We start from the raw sequence: 18,775 nt of genomic DNA, 5'->3' as shown, positions 1-18,775 counted from the left end.
CATATTTGCCATTCTGAAGCTTCCCTCCAACCACTTTGCATATTATTGTTTATATACTGTGATACTGTACTTCTCAAATATGCTGCAGAAATCTCCCTCCACTGAGTCTGGCTGCAACCATTTTAACTGTGGACAGCTGAAGCTACTGCCTGTTCACTTCCTGGATTAACACAGAGGCACACCTCCAGCTCTGCAGCTCTCATTGGCCCTCGTATGACTCATTCCCCCAATCCATTGATGGCAAACCCTCAAAATAGTTAGATAGAGATCTGTGTATGTCATCATAAGCCTAGGCTTTTTTACCAGACAAGAAACAGGTATTTACTGGCAGAAAAAAAAAGTTTTACTATCCAAAGTTAAAACAACAAGGGCAGACGATTTAATAGATAGAACGTTGAAAAAATGACTGAAGTTCTGCTTTAAAGGCAGTAAGCTGTAGAACTAGGGAGAAAAGGAAAATAAATAAAACGTATCTTACCAGTTTCCTTAAAAATCTTCTCTTCAGGCTGTACAACAGTGCAGAGGCTGTTCAGAACCAAGGTCCCCAATTTCATGGCATTTTTCTCTGAGTTCTTATAATAGTCCAAGGAATTGTGGGTAAGAACAAACCAGCGCTTCTTCAGTTTCAAAGAGGACATCTTAGGGCTATTTTTCATTTCCTTGTATAACCAACCTTTCAGACCATATACAAATTTAGTATTTTTGCTAAACAGTATATCCAAAAGTATTTTCCAAAAATACGATTTTGATATGATAAAATCAAAATTACAAAATATAATAAACATTATATAATATATGGATGATCATAAAAGTGCCCTTTTTCCAACATATCCATTGTGCTGATCTTCTCACTACATTTAAAAGCACGTGACACTCCTCTTATATAGTTATATAGTTAATAAATGCTGTTTTTCTAATGGTGGAAGCTATATTGTGCAGTAGACATCTAATGGAAAAGCAGCAGAGACATTTTCCTTACCTCTGACAATGAATTCCTGCCCTTCCACTCGGGTGTCACCCTTGGATCTCTGCAGTAGTGTTATCCAGTGATGCATTTCTTCTGGGGTGTCTGAGTTACAGTGAAGAACACGGTCTGCCGTGATGATTACAAAGGAGTTTGGTCTTAAAGCAAAAATAAAAAAACGAAAATGTATTTAGCTGTTAGGCGGCATGGGTAATGTTTGCACAACAATTACTCACGCTCAAATTATTATCAATACTTGTCTTGTTTCATTTTAAATTAGTGGAAAAATTTCACTTTCATGTTATTTACAGTAAAGCTGTACTGAGGTTTTGGAAAAATTTACAGAGAATCAAGGAAAAAACCTTCCACACATATCTAACATAAAAATAAAACATGCCTGAATGCCATTGAACAATTTTTGTTGTGTGATTTTAGCTGATATAATATACAAATACTACTAATATATTTTAAAACTGTATAGCAATAGGCGCTTTACACCACTGGCTCTTTTGAGTGTATGTTATGCTTTCTCTATAAAATTGTATTTTTGTTTAAAGTGATATTAAAGTCTTGTTTTTTTATTTCGAAATAACAAACGTTATTCTCACCTGCTCTGGGCAATGGTTTTGCACAGAGCAGCCCAGATCCACCCCTTCTCGGGTCCCTAGCCGGTGATCTTGGCCCCTCCCTCCTGCCAAGTGCTACCAGAGCAAGCAGCTTGCTATGGGGGCACCCAAGTTGCTGCTCTGTGTCCATTCAGACACGGAGCCGCGGCTCGGCCCCGCCCCCTCTCTCTCCTCATTGGAGATGTGTTTTTTTTTACAGCAGCGGGAGCTAATGGTGCCTCACTGCTGTCTCAGCCAATGAGGAGGGAGAGTCCTGGACAGCCGAGTCTCTTGTGCAACATCACTGGACTGAGATGGGGTTCAGGTAAGTATTAGGAAGGCTAAGGGGGACTGCTGCACACAGAGGGTTTTTTGTCTTAATGCATAGGATGCATTATGATAATAAGTCTTCTGCTTTTACAACCACTTTAATGCAGTACATTGTTGTGCCCTGATCTCTGTTTTCCAAGAAAATCATTAGGTATATATAAAGGATTAGAAATAATTATTCATAATTGCTCAGTAACCTCCCTGGCGGTATGATTCTTTCAGATTTTTCATGTTCAAAGCGGTACATTGTTTTGCATGGAAATTTGGCGTTTTACATTGTAGGCCTGTAATTCTTAGGAATAACTCTCTTAAATCTGTCCAAACAAGAGTCTAGTAGACATCCCGGGTATGATAAAGTTTGAAACACAAAATCATAAATTATAATATAATAAATAACTATAAATAATTATAACAAATAATAATGTAATTATAATGAAAATTATTCAATAATGTAATCAAATCAAAAACACAGAATTTTGCTCAGTTGCAGAATTGTCTCTGTCATTACTTTGTTTGATGACAAATTTCCCCACAAATCGCTATCGCTCAATTCTGCAAGTGATTCTAATTCATTATCGCTGTTTTCTAGCTGCTCTAAAACCACTTTTGACGTAAAGGGACACTTTTTGGTTGCTATGGACAATCTACAGTTTCCAGGCAGAAAGAACAGTATTTATAATGTAAAACTGCATGCAGTGCACTGGACAGACCACTAGGGACAAAGGGGATGTGTAATTATTTGATACAGTACTGTAATCTGTAAGATTACGGTGTACTGTATGTATACTTTGCCTGGATCCTGCAATGCGATCCCAAGCGTGGCTCAGGGTTACCACTTTTGGTAATGAAATTTTGCCCCGAGCCACACTCGGGATTACCGCTAAGGAGGTTAACTACTTCAATACTGGGCACTTTCACCCCCTTCTTCTCAGCTTTCCATGCTCTCGCACTTTGAATGACAATTGTGCAGTCGCAGTCATGCTACACTGCACCAAAATAATTTTTTTATCATTTTGTTCACACAAATAGAGCTTTCTTTTGGTGGTATTTATTCACCACTTTTTTATTTTTTTGTTTTGCGATATAAGCGAAAAAAACAATATTAGCTGTATGCTATGATGCTGTATGCTGACCTATATACCCTACCTGTGATGCTGACCTGTATAGCCTATCTGTGATGCTGGGCTGTATAGCCTTATCTGTGATGCTGGGCTGTATAGCCTTATCTGTGATGCTGGGCTGTATAACCTGATCTGTGATGCTGGGCTGTATAACCTGATCTGTGATGCTGGGCTGTATACCCTGATCTGTGATGCTGGCTGTATACCCTGATCTGTGATGCTGGGCTGTATACCCTATCTGTGATGCTGACCTGTATACCCTATCTGTGATGCTGACCTGTATACCCTAGATGTGATGCTGACCTGTATATCCTATCTGTGATGCTGGGCTGTATACCCTGTCCTGTGATGCTGGGCTATATACTCCAGACACTATGGGTGGAATCAGGGCCGCTGATAGAAATCATGGGGCCCATACAGCCTACATGACTGGGCCCCCTTCATTCCCACCCCTGGCCCCCACCTTGAAACAAAGTACAGGTTTGTCTTCAAGTGATATTTACCACTGCAGACAGTGCCACCCATGCCGCCAATGCCATAATGTACTGCAGACAGTGCCACCCATGCCGCCAATGGCATAATGCCATCAGCAGCATATGGGTTTTTCGGTCATGGCTGGAGGAATTTTTTATTTATTTTTTGCATGCATTCATTTTCTGTTCAGGTCACCCAGGCCCCCCGGGTGACCTGAAGGAACGGAGTGGGTGGATTCTATAAGGGGTGGGGTTTATGAGAAGTGTGAGGGGTCGAAAAGGAAGTGCGGTGTCTAGCGCCCCCCATCCGAAAACATCACCAGCCTCCACTGAATGTTCTTACTTTTGTGGGATTCTATAAATTTTTATAGATAATCCTTTTGTTTGATGAAATGCCAAAACCTGTGCTGCAGTGCTTTTTGTTTTAGTATCTTATAACATTTCATTGTTATTTAGGAAAACATTTATGTTACAGTTATTTATATTGCATTGAGTATATAAACCCAAGAAAGATATGTAATCATAGTAAAACCCACACAGCACAGTAAAAGCACGCTAGGGCCAGCCACCCATTTAAAAACCCTTTTAGAATGAAACAACCGCTTATTCTATATTAATGGTTTATATAATATTTGTTTTGCAACTCTAGTTAATCAAAAGGATTACAGTATCTCTCTGGCAATTGGGGCCCAATGTAGACAAAGATGCATGCTTAAGGCTTACCTGTCAGGGTTATCAGAAGCACAGACTGAATCAATCATTCCAACATCCAATGTGCCCTGTAGAAAGAACATAATAGTTTGCTTTGTCAACTTGTTTAAACAGTCACATACTGTATTACACCAGTTAAGCAAAATAAATAAGTTTAGCTGATATAATTTTTTTCTAACATAGGAACTATATAATTATATATAGGAACAAAATAATTACTGTAATGCCGCGTACAGACGATCGGACATTCCGACAACAAAACCGTGGATTTTTTTCCGACGGATGTTGGCTCAAATTTGTCTTGCATACACACGGTCACACAAATTTTGTCGGAAATTACGAACGCCAAGAATGCAGTCACGTACAACACGCACGACAGCACTATTAAAGGGAAGTTCAATACCAGTCGTGTTAGTAGAAGTTTGGTGAGAGACGATTCGCGCTTTTCAGCCTTGTGCTTTTCAGTCCGTTACAGTGTGACGAATGTGCTATCTCCATTATGAACGTTAGTTTTACCAGACCGAGTGCTTCCGTCTCGTACTTGATTCAGAGCATGCGTGGAATTTTGTGCATCGAAATTGTCTACACACGATCGGAATTTCCGAGAACAGATTTTGTTGTCGGGAAATTTGAGTACCAGCTCTCAAATTTTTGTTGTCGGAAATTCCGACAGAAAATGTCCGATGGGGCCTACACACGGTGGGAATTTAGAACATTTGTTGTCGGAAATTCTGAGCGTGTATATGCGGCATTAGAATCAGATTTACATGTAGGTCCTAATCTAATGAAGAGGCCTTAAAGGTGTTAGTTAATACAATATCTATTTATTTCCCTTATATCATGTAAATACTGAATCATATTGTATATATCAAATTGTGCCCTTTGTTGTCAGACATTATACACTTCATGCAAGAAGGGTGACTACCGGGGAAGGGGGGGGGGGGGGTTGGAATTGGAGCAGATGCAACTAAACTTTACCAAAAAATAAATAAAAAATTGTCTAACATTTTTGTTACTAAGTTCCAGCCACAATGGAGGATTCTGATGAAAGCCACACCAGGTAGAACTCTGCTTTTGGGTATCTCAGAGTCTCTTGACGTTCTTTCAAGCAAGTCCACACACGCACGCTAAAATGCAAAGAGGTGGTAATTTTGGCACTTTGGGGAACCTTATTTTGAATATGGGTCACCAAAGAAAAGAGAACAAGATTATTCATAAAACAGGATACTGGGCACAGGGGAGTAGGGTATTGCTATTTGTACTGTGGACCATTGGCCAACATTTAAAATAGTCAATTTTATGAGTATACTGGGCAAAGGAAGGGTTGTGTATTAAGGGTGACATGTAAGAGGGGGTGTATAAAGTTCAAAATATGCTGGGCCATATGGCTCTATATGTAACCTTAAATACAGAATTGGACACAAGATCACATGATAAAACATAGTAACTGGAATTATTTTAGTAAGATTTAATATTATCAGTGAGACAGCTGTGTGCAGACATAGGGGTTGATTTACTAAAACTGGAGAGTGTAAAATCTGGTGCAGCTGTGCATGGTAGGTGATCAGCTTCTAACGTCAGCTTATTCAATAAAGCTTTGACAAAAAAAAAAATGGAAGCTGATTGGTGTCTATGCAGAGCTGCACCAGATTTTGCACTCCAGTTTTAGTAAATCAACCCCATTGTTTACACAATCAAAACCCCACAAATGTAATCTTGTTTATGTAAAAGAGCTAATACTATTTAAACATATATTTCCAAACCCACAGGACAGAATGAACAACCCCTTTTCCTCCTTAACCTGAAATGGCCAATTCTATAAAAAGGTATACATGGGAATAATTTTATTTAAATTCAGTGATGAGAGGTGACATGAAATTAAACCATTTTCTTATATATCCCCTCTGCAACTAAATTACCATAATCCTCCATGTAGTGCGGGCATTGCTATTAGGTCTGAACTGTGCATGTTGTATCACTGGCACTACAACAAGAGAATGGAGACTTGTTGGTGGGGAAAGCGCAGGATACTCTGGCTAGGAGACCCCAAATTCCCAAATCTAAGAAATAGCTGGTGTCCCAAATTCTAAGAAATAGGTGATTTACCATACGAACATCTCGTCTCGTCTTGAAGGCAATCACCTTTTACAAAGACTACCTAACTAATTACACAATATAAGCATGCATACTGATAACTTTTAGATGTTTGGTATGAACAAATGTTTTAGACTTAATGGCCTTTCAGAAAGTTTTATACATTTTAAAATGCCATCACTTTCTTAAATCAAATAAAACACAGTCTCTACAGGATGATATGTTCTTTTTCAGAATAAGTTACAATTTATGTACTGCCTTCAGGTGAATCCAGATGTGCGGAGGAGTTTTGCTAGCTGACAGATATACAAGTTGTGCAATGCAAATAGGCTTAGCAGGATTAATATAATGATTAAAAAATAAACTCAGCTGAGTAATGAAAGGATTTTCACTTACCACAGCATTTTGTGGATTTGCTTGCTCATCGTGCATCTCCCGAATCTCCTGTTCTGTGGATGAATGGACCTGGCTCATCACACTGAACCATTGGCTGTAGACACATGACAGCAATTATTGGCTTCTGCACATTCACTCCCTGTCTTTGCAGCACAGGTTTTCAGTTTTTCTTAACACTGTTTCACTACCAAATGACTCAACTGCATTGCATTGCTTAAAGTTGTTGGTAACAAAATAACAGTTAAGCAAATTAAAATGAACTTAAACCAAACCTGTGCTTTGCCCATGTAGAGCAAACAATATTTATTTTAATGCCCCACCTAGCAGCATATACTCATCCCTCTGCGTCTCTGCTTCCGCATTCAGTCATCTGATACAAGGATAGAATCCCAGTTTAAAGTTCCAGTTATGTTTTTTGCTCCCAGAGCTGAGCGTAGCAACAAGGCGTAAAGTAAATATATACTGCTGAGAAGAAGGGCATTAAAACAATTTTTTTAATGGATTGAAGAAAGATTAAAACTTTTGTCAAGTTTTTATCATTGTCTGTGTCCTTGCTAGGGGGATTCACTCTCTACTGGTCCCGGTGACCACTGTCTCTGGTTCAGAAAGTAAAAAATCCAAAATTATTGCCACAGGAACAGGAGGTCCATCGAGTGAACATGTTAGGATGACAACTGTCTAGCAAGATCAGACCTTTGTGTTGCTGCAATGTGTAGTGGCACACCTTGCGCATGTGAATGTGCCGCAGTGCCAATATTTTTTAATGACACCTCAACACTCTAAAGCATCAATCCTGCATTGCAAAATATTGCAAAGCTCTACCATGCACTGCTTTATAAAAAGAAACATTTAAAGAGCAGTTTCCTGTTTGCTGGGGTGCAATGGCAGCCCAATCCAAATGCCTCCTGGCCTATAAGGTGATATCCCTTTAGTTTTAAGAGATCACCTCTGAGGCCCCGTACACACGTCCGAGGAACTCGACGGGCAAAACACATCGTTTTGCCCGTCGAGTCCCTTGTGAAGCCGCCGAGGATCTCGGCGAGCCGAAATTTCCCATTGAACAACGAGGAAATAGAGAACATGTTCTCTATTTCCTCGCCGAGGTCCTCGTCGGCTTCCTCGGCCGAAAGTGTACACTCGGCCGGGTTTCTCGGCAGAATTCAGCTCCGACCGAGTTTCTGGCTGAATTCTGCAGAGAAACTCGGTCGTGTGTACGGGGCCTCAACGCTGGCCATACATGAATCAAAATTTGGCCGGTACCAGCCCTAGTACGATTCATGTGTGGCCACTGTGGCTGAATAGAAGTTGATCTATCAGTCGACTTCTGTTTGACTGCTCTGTCAGTATTTTTTCGCTGGGTCAGAAACAGAGGCATTTCTAGTGAAAATGGCGCCTATGGCAAGCACTAAAACTGCGCCCCTGTCAAAACATTTGAAACACATCTTTCAGATAACCAGGGACATGGCGGGGACAGAGAGGGACACTGGGGACCACTGGCGGCTGGTGCTGAAAGTTTTTTTTTGGGGGGGCGCAATCGCACATGATGACTTTTAAGTCATCATGTGCGATTGAGTGTGTGTGCCAGGCATCAAATATAGTGCTCAATATGGAATAAATAAATGATAAATATGCGGTAGTGTATTTAGGTTTTGTGTTGCCCTAGGCCTGACTAAACTTGTGTACCCCCTAATTTGGGGGTGGGGGGCTTTTCATGCGGGGGGGTGGCTTTTTGCCACCCCCCTCCCCATGGTATTTGCCATGGCTGCCATACCGTAGATACCCCACTGGTCAGCAATAAATAAGTTCAGTACAGTGTAATAAAAAGAGTAAATGTTTTAAATATATGTAAGATATGTAAGACACAGCAACAATTAAAGACAGCTGGAATTTCTGATTTGTGTTTCCATGTCATGCCCCTTCCATGGTATGGTCCTGCCATGTGGACGTGCAGAACGCTTTATATGAGTTGCTCTCTTTGTTTACTATCAACATTCCCACAATCATTATCTCATCAGTGTTTTGTGACATATACAAGCACTTTGTGATGACATGTATTTCAGCAATGCATGAACAGAACAGCCACACCCTAGCACACAATCAAAGGGCACCTTCCACTCCACTTTCTATATATACTTGTGTTGTATTTAAGGTATAACTAAAGGAGATAGGTTAGAACATCTGCCAGGTTTTTATTGCTGTCTGTAACCCCCCTGTTTGGAGATTCTCCCTCTCCAATTCATTGAAAATGAAAAACCTAAATTTTGACAGTAATCAAGAGGAAGTCTTCCAATGGAGACGCTAGTTCTGGTGAGCTGGGGGTCACCAAAATACTCCCAGGAATTTCCTTTCACTTCCTGTTTTGCCTATGAGACAGGAAGTGAAGAGAAATCTCCCCAATGGGACATAGATGACAAAAATAAACTTTAAAGGGGTTATAACTCTCCCTTACTCTATCAAAACTGTTTTTCCTATAATTCTACTTTTTATCATACATTAAGATATTTGAACGTGATGTGTGACTAGCTAACAACTGTGGACCAGCCAAAAAAGTGTGTTTTAACAAAAAAGCCAATAGGCATTTGCCATACATGGATTGAAGTTCAGATAAATGAAGCTGAATTGTCCAAAATGTATAAAATGAAAGTGCTTTTGCGCTAATATGGACCCTTAATGAATAAAACCATAAACAAAGTGTAACAATAAGGTGCTGCAAAACCTGAAGTGTTTACAATACACACAAATATATAAATGAGATAAAGTGGGGTTCCGCGCATCCTAACACGCAGACATGGTGAAAAATAATAATAATAAGTGATGACAAAGAAGAGAGCAAAAAAGCTCAATAAAATCAAGTGTAAAAGGCGAAAAAACGTCCAAAAATCAGAATTCAAAATAAATTCACTGGAGTTCAATCAATAACCATGATTAAGTGTCCATAAATCGGATGAAAATAAAATAAAGAGTGGTGATCAAATAATAATTCAAAATTGTGCATAAGCTGCCAGAGAAATGGAACTAATGTGATCTCAGAACAATCCAATAAGAAGTGTTGCCAGACGGGTATAGTGCTCCCTCCCTCGGCTCCCGGGACTCTTACCTCCACGCAGATAATAAAGTGCATCCACTATTGGTATCACTGACAATCCTCCGTATGTAAACTCCACCAATCCTCCTTAGACATCCATGGCTGGATCCTCAATCCGTCCAAACAGTAATCGTGCCCAAGAGGAAAGCAGGGGAAACAAAAAACAGAGGAGGGGACTCCAATCGTGAAGTACCGTAGTAAACACAGGGAGATTTTAATAAAGGAAAAGACCTGCGCTTACATTCGATCTAAAATCATACAGCAAAGAAATTTTAAAACGAGCGGCGTTTCAAGCGCCTGTATACGTCACTCCAGGTGTACGTCCTCCCGTCCAATCCCTACGCGTTACGACACGTGTCACGTGTCTTCATCTGGGGACAGATGAAGACATGTGACACGTGTCGTAACGCGTAGGGATTGGACGGGAGGACGTACACCTGGAGTGACGTATACAGGCGCTTGAAACGCCGCTCGTTTTAAAATTTCTTTGCTGTATGATTTTAGATCGAATGTAAGCGCAGGTCTTTTCCTTTATTAAAATCTCCCTGTGTTTACTACTTCACGATTGGAGTCCCCTCCTCTGTTTTTTGTTTCCCCTGCTTTCCTCTTGGGCACGATTACTGTTTGGACGGATTGAGGATCCAGCCATGGATGTCTAAGGAGGATTGGTGGAGTTTACATACGGAGGATTGTCAGTGATACCAATAGTGGATGCACTTTATTATCTGCGTGGAGGTAAGAGTCCCGGGAGCCCAGGGAGGGAGCACTATACCCGTCTGGCAACACTTCTTATTGGATTGTTCTGAGATCACATTAGTTCCATTTCTCTGGCAGCTTATGCACAATTTTGAATTATTATTTGATCACCACTCTTTATTTTATTTTCATCCGATTTATGGACACTTAATCATGGTTATTGATTGAACTCCAGTGACTTTATTTTGAATTCTGATTTTTGGACGTTTTTTCACCTTTTACACTTGATTTTATTGAGCTTTTTTGCTCTCTTCTTTGTCCAAAATGTAACCCATAGGTGGCACTGCTGACATCATCCAACGCGACAAAAGTACATTTTTCCATCTACTTATGTCGAAGGAGCTGGGTGGAAAAATATTGAGTTATGTCTCTGGCTTCAGTACTGTTTGAGTCACTAAGCTTGAGCCAGGGCTGCACTGGGACAAAAATTTGGCCCTGGACTTCATCCAGACTGGCCCACTTTGACAGGTCTCTCCCATGGCGGCGGGACAACTCCTGCACCCCCCCTCCCCCCGGCCACCCAAGCCCCCTCTCCCCCTTCACTAGCCACTAGCCGTTCTACTTTATTAGAGTAGAATGGCTGGTACTGGTACTTTTATAGGCAGTACCAGTGGGGAAGCTAGACATTATTTCACCCGGGGAAAATAATCAGTTTGGTGCCCCCCCTTTTGGGACAAGATTAGGCAGAAGTGAGAAACTCCCAGGCCATAGCTGTTGAGTCAGTTGTCTGTCCCCTCCCCCATGCTCCTCTGTCGTCCCCTCTGGTCCTCCCCCTGCTTCTCTGTTCCCCCCAGGTGAGCTCTGTGGGGAGGGAGAGGAGGTGAGTGCTGCGGGAAGGGTGAGACAGAGGAGCGGAGGGGGGCGGTGGTCCTCTGTAACTGAAGCCGGCCCACTGAGCCATCGGCCCACCGGGAAACTCCCTGTAGTCCCAATGGCCAGTCCATCCCTGGCTTGAGCAATCATGTAGCTAGAGATGTTTTAGTAAATTCAAAACTCATGGTCTGCATACTTTCTCTGGGTCAGTGGCTCCTAAAACTTTAAAGGCATTAAATCGGTGTGACAGCCAGGCAACTAGCATTTTCAGAAGAAAGGCCAGCAATGGCAGTCCACGTGGTTTTCTTAGTAAAAGTTTATCTTGCTGATTGAGATTTTACTTAATCACCAGCAGATGGCACTGCAACCATACTATTTCATTTAACAACAAAACAAAAAGCAAAGAATACAGCTTGCTATTAAATAGTATGCAGTAGGAATTATACATATCAAAATATAAACAATTTATTCAGTGTAACCAGACTCGATGGCTGTTTAAAATGAGACATTCTATTTTACTTGCAACATTGATATTATAAGCTACATCATAGGTAATCACATAACAACAGAACAACCCTCATCTCCAAACATACATGAGATGTGTTCTGTAGTCCAGCAGGGGAGATAATTTAGGCACCACTGACAACACTGCTTTAGTAGAAGCTCACTGGATTTTGGTTGGGATCAATCGAAATGTTTCTTTACATGTAGTTGGAAAATATACATGTTTTGCTGAGATGTTTTGCTTTTGTTCTTTCCCCAGACATACATTTTAAATCAATTGCTTTTAAAATAATTAATAACACGTATTACCAGTTTATTTGTAAATACATTTTCAGCTTTGCCATAAATGAAACTGTTCATCATCTTACAAACACATGCTCACTTGCCAAATATGTCCTTGTTGTTAATGTCTACTATGATCTACATCCACCACTTCCATACATTAGTGAACTTAGTCAAATAGGGAAGGGGTTATAACAGTTAGACCTCGTGTACACGGATGCTTAGCAGCTCTTAAGTGCTGAGTAGCAAAATCCTAGATGCTTTCTGGTGCCTGGGGAGCTGCGTACAGCTACCAATACTAGTGAAGGGCTTTTGCAAACCGTGCATGGGGTAAACGATGTATTAGCATTTATCCGCACATGCGTCTTCTACGCTTCTCCTCCCCTTCCACATTTGGACAGAAGTATCATATGCACATGCTCAGATAAACACTGATACAGAAGCCAGACCTCGGTCACATGCAGACATTCACATACTACTGAAGAAACCTACGCCTTGACGTTGCTGATGTCATAGCGCGGCCATCTCAGGAAACCAATGTTTTCATGCTCGATCAGCTAGCACAGCTTGAAGTGTTTTACTTGTTTTATATGGGAAATAAAAGATTTTTAATATGGAGAGCACTAGATTCTGCCATTTCTTTCCTCTTATATCCACCATTTGATGAGAGATACTAGGGCTCTTTGAGCCTATAAGAGGGAGTGTGAGAGACAGAAGATTCAAAGAACCAGCACTACGCCAGATATATCTGTCATCCCCAGAGGGGAAACTGGATTTTGACCAGCTGGTAGAACGGGTCAAAATATGAGGTGAGCAGCCTATGATACTGGTGGAGGTGATCACGAACACCTTTGGAGTGTTTTGCATGCTTTGGTGGATCGTTCTCTGTGGATTTACTACATCACATTTTACTTATCTTTCATGGACTTTAATAGATTTACGGACTTTTAATTTAATTTTAGGAGTATGGTGATTAAGATTCAGAATTTATATGAGCACTTGATTACACATATTTTTTGTGATATAATTTTGCAGTAAACTTAGTATAGGAGCACTGTATTTTGTTTATAATTAGACATTCACATATATTGGTGGCTGTACACGATAAATATGGCTCTTTGGGTACCAGATAGCGCCAGCGATTTTACGCCTTAGCACACAGCAGCTACTAAGCATACATGTGCATAATAAAGCAAAAAGGAAAATAAATAAATCCATTTATTTTTTTATATTTTGTGTTAAAGTGGATGTAAACTCATTCTCATCCTTTCTAAACTACTGCCATAGTGCTGATCTATAAGGATATACATACCTCCTGTATGTATCCTTACCTGTCAAATGTTTCCCCTCTGTCTGTTATAAGAACTGAAAAACTGCAGATTATGTGGGTGGGTCTGTTGTCTGGAGTTCGGTGGGTGGAGTCGTGATGTCAGTAGACTCCCCGCCCACCTCTACACTCCCCCTTACACTAAATTCTGGAATGATCACTAATATCCAGTCATAACCATATGACTTCAGAAAAGGAATGGGGGTGGGAATTAAAAAATAGGGCATGAGATATGTAAATAACCTGTCATTCACAGCAAGGGGGAAGAACGGACAAAAGTTTTCCCCTGTTTGTCCATTTAGAAAAGAGGATTACTCAGAGCTGGATTAACTCTCTGTGGCAAGACTGGGCACAGATGATAGGAAATCTTATACTCTACATTGTGACAGCAAAACAAAAAATAAAAATTCGGGTTTACATCCACTTTAACTGAAAGGTTAATATTGATAGATAATTTTTTGTTTTAAACAACATTACTATATTTCCATTTATTTTAACTGCTACACTACAAGGGAAGGGGGGTCATTCAATTATATGTAAACAGCAAAGATGTGCTGTAACCCTCTCAACCAATTAGCTTTTAGCAGGTTTGCGGAATCCTATAATAAATGAGATCTGTAGACAAGGTAGGATTTGCCATTTGGTCTGCACCTATGGATGGCACAGACAAAAAAGCAGGTCTCCCCTGTATTGACCACGTATTTTTCCCCATCCTCTATAGAAATATAGTCTTGACATATACAGCAAACCACTTTTCTAAGCTAGGTTAGGACTAGTAAAACAAAACCACTTTCTAAGTGTGTTGATCCTAGCAGAGGAGCTTTGCTTTGTGTGTAAGAGATTGTATGTCTACAGGCTACGATAATGGAAAATCGACCCTGTCGACTGTGTTGCAATTGTGTTGAAAACACACTGTGATTATTGCTAGAGGCTATAGCTGCTGGGAATAATCACATGAAAAACCCTGACAGGCTGGTTGTAGCCAATTTAAGCGATCAATCAACTTGGGTACAACCAGCCTGCCCACATACATGTTTCCAATCTTGGCCGGTCCCTGCTGTACCGCACAACATTCGAACTGTCTATGGCCGGTTTAAGGATTGTGCCAATTAATCTGAATCATCCTTAAACCAAGATTACAGTTTGGTATTCTAAAAATATAATAACATGATAGACATGTGGCTTCATAATAGGAATGTTCTATTAACCTGCTATTATCCAAGTTTATTCTATTAAAAGCATTTCATTAACTGCTATTCAAAATTAGACAAGATCTTTTAATGAAATAGCTTTACAAAGCAGGATAAAGAGCAATGATAAGACTTTTCAGTCTAGTGCAGTGAAATAGCTAACAGAACAATTCTGACTGGTTGCTTTGTACAGTGTTAATTGCACTTTGCCTAATTACAGTAAATCGTTCAAGGATGGTTCTTTCATTAGACTGCATTTTCTTACCTTGCATCTTCTGCTGACTCAGCAATTAAATGGTAAGTCCGATTTTCCACTACTATATCAATACCATTTTCCTTGCCTGTGTTGTCGATGATCTCTCTAAAATATTTTTTGGAGAAAGGCATATTATACAGTGGAACTAAACTCTCTCCATCAGTAGTAACTATTAGAAGTGTGAACATAAGGTACATATCTAGATTCAAATGACTTCATGCTCTGAATTAGAGAAGCCACAGCTTAAAAACGAGAACATGCATGCTGAAAATATCTCTGGCATCCCTTCTGTTTACTTTCAAATTCAGATAAAGAAGTTCTGGTACTCAATGTTAATCAAAATTGTATTCTAACTAGAATAGTGCATAATGTCAAGCTATAAAATGCAATGCCATTTGAGTATAATGTTTAGGCCCTATACACACTACTGTAGTGTGTTAGCGACATGCTACATGTTTAATATAACAGACTGTTTATAAATATTGATTCATTAAAAAAAAAACTTTTTTATCAGATGCATGTTTTGCACTGCAGATTAAATGTAATAAAATACTGTATGGTAATCGCGATTACCATGAGCCACTGACATCATTTGAAATGTCATAAATGTCATAAAGATTCTACATAATTAGACTTTGATTAATCCATAAAAAAGTGATTTTTTTCTTTCATTGGAAGTCTTCTTTGTGCCTCTCTAAGGAAATGCCTTTTGTAATATGCTCACTAGCAGTGATGGCAAATATAGCAAGACAAGGACAACAATATGGTTATTATTAAGGGCCAGGTACACACAGGCCGAATTATTCAGCAGTCGAGATTCGGCCTGTACAGCTGCCAGTCTGACAGATCCTGATCTCATGACTGGCTTCTGTCAAACGAGCATGCTTGAAAACCAGCATCTGACCAGCATCCAATTAGCGATGGCAGCCAATGGCTGTGAGGATTGACTAATGTGTTCTTGCGGGGGGGTGGGTGGGGTGTTTTTGGGGATGGTCCCCCTGTAACAGAGCAGGGGAGATTGCTGCACTAACATTGCTTGTGTTAGTGCAGCGATCTGTCATTTTTTTTCATTCAGCCTGCTGACTTGAACGAAGAAAAAAAAAAAAAATATTTATTGCGTGTAACAGGCTTAAGGAATAGGTTTTGCCAATCAATATCAAGCATAATAAAAATGTTAACATTTGCAAAGGATGTGTGATGTGCTGGACATGGTTAAGAAAGGCTAGTTAGTCAGCAACAATTCTGAAATACAATTCTTGAACGTACTTGACTGCCCGCAGTTCTATAGACCCCTTCAGTTTTTCTTCATTATCACTTTCAAAGTACATGAGCTTGGACTGACGAAGAACAAACCAGCGTTTTTTCCAGTTCCTTCTAGAAAGAGTTGATGAGCCACCACCTTTTTTATGAAGCCAACCCTGTTTCAAGGCCTCCTGCTTAGACCGGAACCATAAGAATGTCTCATCTTTCAAGACACACCAACGCTTCCTCCATGTGTTCATCACTCCACCTGCCAGAAGCACAGTATTACATTTATTATTGCATAGAATGGTCCATGTAGAAAAAAAATATCTATAGGAATAAGTATTTTAGCATTTTACTTTAGCATTTTGAATTGTATTCTGACATATTAATCACAAAGAATTACAACTGAGGCAACTGACATTCCAGTAGACAGCCTTGTCTGTTCTAACCTGCTTTGGGGCTGTCTAGTTGATCAATAAAGTTTCAGAATTCTAGTTTTCAGGGACCAGTAATAGAGCAACTCTTGCCCACCAGTAGGTATATGTACACTAATTATTCCATTTAGGCTTATGTAAAAAAAAAAACACTGTTGGCACATGAACTGAACACTGAGAACCACTGGCATAGAATATCATTTATAAGTATGATGCACAACTCGTTTGTTTTTAAGATATTAGCTGGCATTGAGCAGGTAAAATACTAGAGTATTACTATATTATTCATATTTGAAGAAAATATTTTATTTGTTCTTGGCTGCCAAATGGAGTTGGGGGAATGAAAGTCACGGGGAAGGTTAATATAAGAAACTGATGAGTCATTAAATTGAACCTGATTCTTTCCCTGCGTTGACAAGTTTCATTTAAGTCCAGCCAGCATGATAAAATCATACAAGTACTAATAATCGCATTTCTCTGGCAAACCAATATACCTGCAAAAAGCATGGAAAATGACTTTATGTAGTCTGCAAGAAAACAAGTTTGACAGCTTCAGTTAAGTGTTGCCCTTAAGCTAGAAACCGCTACCGCCCATTAAAATGACATCAGTGACAGTGCCCTATGTTTGCGCTCTCAATTCTATATCCACAATACAATGCTTGTATTATTTACTGATACATTCATCTTATGTGTTTTACGTTTGTGTCTAGTGATCTGTCTGGGTTACTCTGATGGATTTGCTTGTAATCGAAACTGTCCTGGTTGGCAGCATTATTTGACACATGGAAAATAAAATGTACAAAAGCACCATAGTAGGCTTACTCTGATTTAGAAGTGTGAAATTTTGCTCTGTTGATTATTAGACATGACAATCAATTATTCTATTTATTCTGATAGAAACCTTGTTTGAAATCCCACACATTTGGAAATAGACACCTAGGGTTCAATCACAAAAAACTGAGTACCTTTAAGTTGACCATGGGTTGCAGGAAAGAAAACTTCTGGATTCCCCTATCAATGCAGTCAGTGTTGATGGGGCAAACCTCACTGTGGAGTCATTGTGTTCTCCTGGCAGGAAGGCGAGGGAAGCTGTGCCCGCCGGGAGAAGACAGTGATTATTACTAGTGGCTATGACACCTGAAAGGCTGTTGTACTCAAGTTGATCGATCAATCAACTTAGTTACATTCGGCCTGCCCATAAGTAGTTCGAATCCTGCCCGGTATACTGCTGAACGGGCTGAAATTAGAACCATCTATGGCCAGCTTTACTCTGAAACAAACAAGTAATCAATAAACAGGTCTGGATCTGTAAAAAGACCACACGGGCCGGGGCATAGGGCACTACAATTTGAGGGTTGAGGGAAGAAGACTGATCCAATCTCTTATTTTATTATATATTACTTACACAAGCCTTTAGTGAAAAAATCATTAAGAAGTTCACATTTCTTCACAAGCACAATACACTTAAAGAAAAGCTGTACTTGCTCTCCCCTCTTATCATCGTAAGTCCATAATGGGTTGTACATCTATATCATATTAAGTATTACACAGTTTTCAATGGATGTGGTGCTATACTAGCAAGTACAAAAGGGAAAATTGTATAGGTGCCTCCATCTTGCCTCTCTCTTGAGCAAGCCTAAGACTGGCCATACATTATACAATTTTTTTAATTAATTTCCTTTAGATTTAACTTCAACTGTGAAATGCAAGGGCCTGCCTGATTGCAAAGAAATTAAAAGTGTTTAGGTTTGACCTCATATTATATAGTTTTGGTAAATCTAAAGGGAAATTGTACAAGGAGATTGTATAAAGTATGGCCAGCCTAAGGGCATAGGAACCTGTTGGCAAGCAAGACCTCTACAGAAAACACACAGTGGAGATGAAGGATCCCCATGTCTACATCATCAGCAGGGGAAAGGGTCAAAGGTTATGTTAGATTTTCAGGGTGTCTTATAAAGCATACAGGCATTGGATGCTAAAAATTGAAATACATATAATATAGTTAGCTCTCATTATGCTACTCTAAAAGGATATTTGATTAGCTCCACTATTATTATCTGAGTTTGGGGTTTGCTTGTGGCACAGTATCAATTACCAGGTTAGTATACAGAAATCTGAGCTGATAAAGTATTATTACTGTTAATGATAAAAACATTAATAGCATAATACTATTGAAGTTGCTGCAATTA

General features: G+C 39.7%; 1 protein-coding gene across 2 annotated transcripts in view; it reads right to left on the bottom strand.

The window, feature by feature from the left end:
• The window catches only part of LOC120940587 (unconventional myosin-X-like), a 298,063-nt gene that overhangs the window by 18,026 nt on the left and 261,262 nt on the right, over nucleotides 1–18,775 (bottom strand). For both annotated transcript variants that reach the window (XM_040353533.1, XM_040353534.1), the window contains 6 exons: nucleotides 16,174–16,417; nucleotides 14,917–15,012; nucleotides 6,695–6,788; nucleotides 4,217–4,272; nucleotides 980–1,122; nucleotides 479–673 (listed from right to left, as the gene is read on the bottom strand). In XM_040353533.1, the coding sequence (XP_040209467.1) occupies nucleotides 479–673; nucleotides 980–1,122; nucleotides 4,217–4,272; nucleotides 6,695–6,788; nucleotides 14,917–15,012; nucleotides 16,174–16,417 (828 nt within the window). The remainder of the gene's footprint in view (nucleotides 1–478; nucleotides 674–979; nucleotides 1,123–4,216; nucleotides 4,273–6,694; nucleotides 6,789–14,916; nucleotides 15,013–16,173; nucleotides 16,418–18,775) is intronic.

This window comes from Rana temporaria, chromosome 5 (assembly GCF_905171775.1).
Source record: "Rana temporaria chromosome 5, aRanTem1.1, whole genome shotgun sequence".
Lineage (NCBI taxonomy): Eukaryota > Metazoa > Chordata > Amphibia > Anura > Ranidae > Rana > Rana temporaria.
The sequence above is the reverse complement of the archived record's forward strand: the minus strand, read 5'-3'. Positions and strand labels throughout refer to the sequence as shown.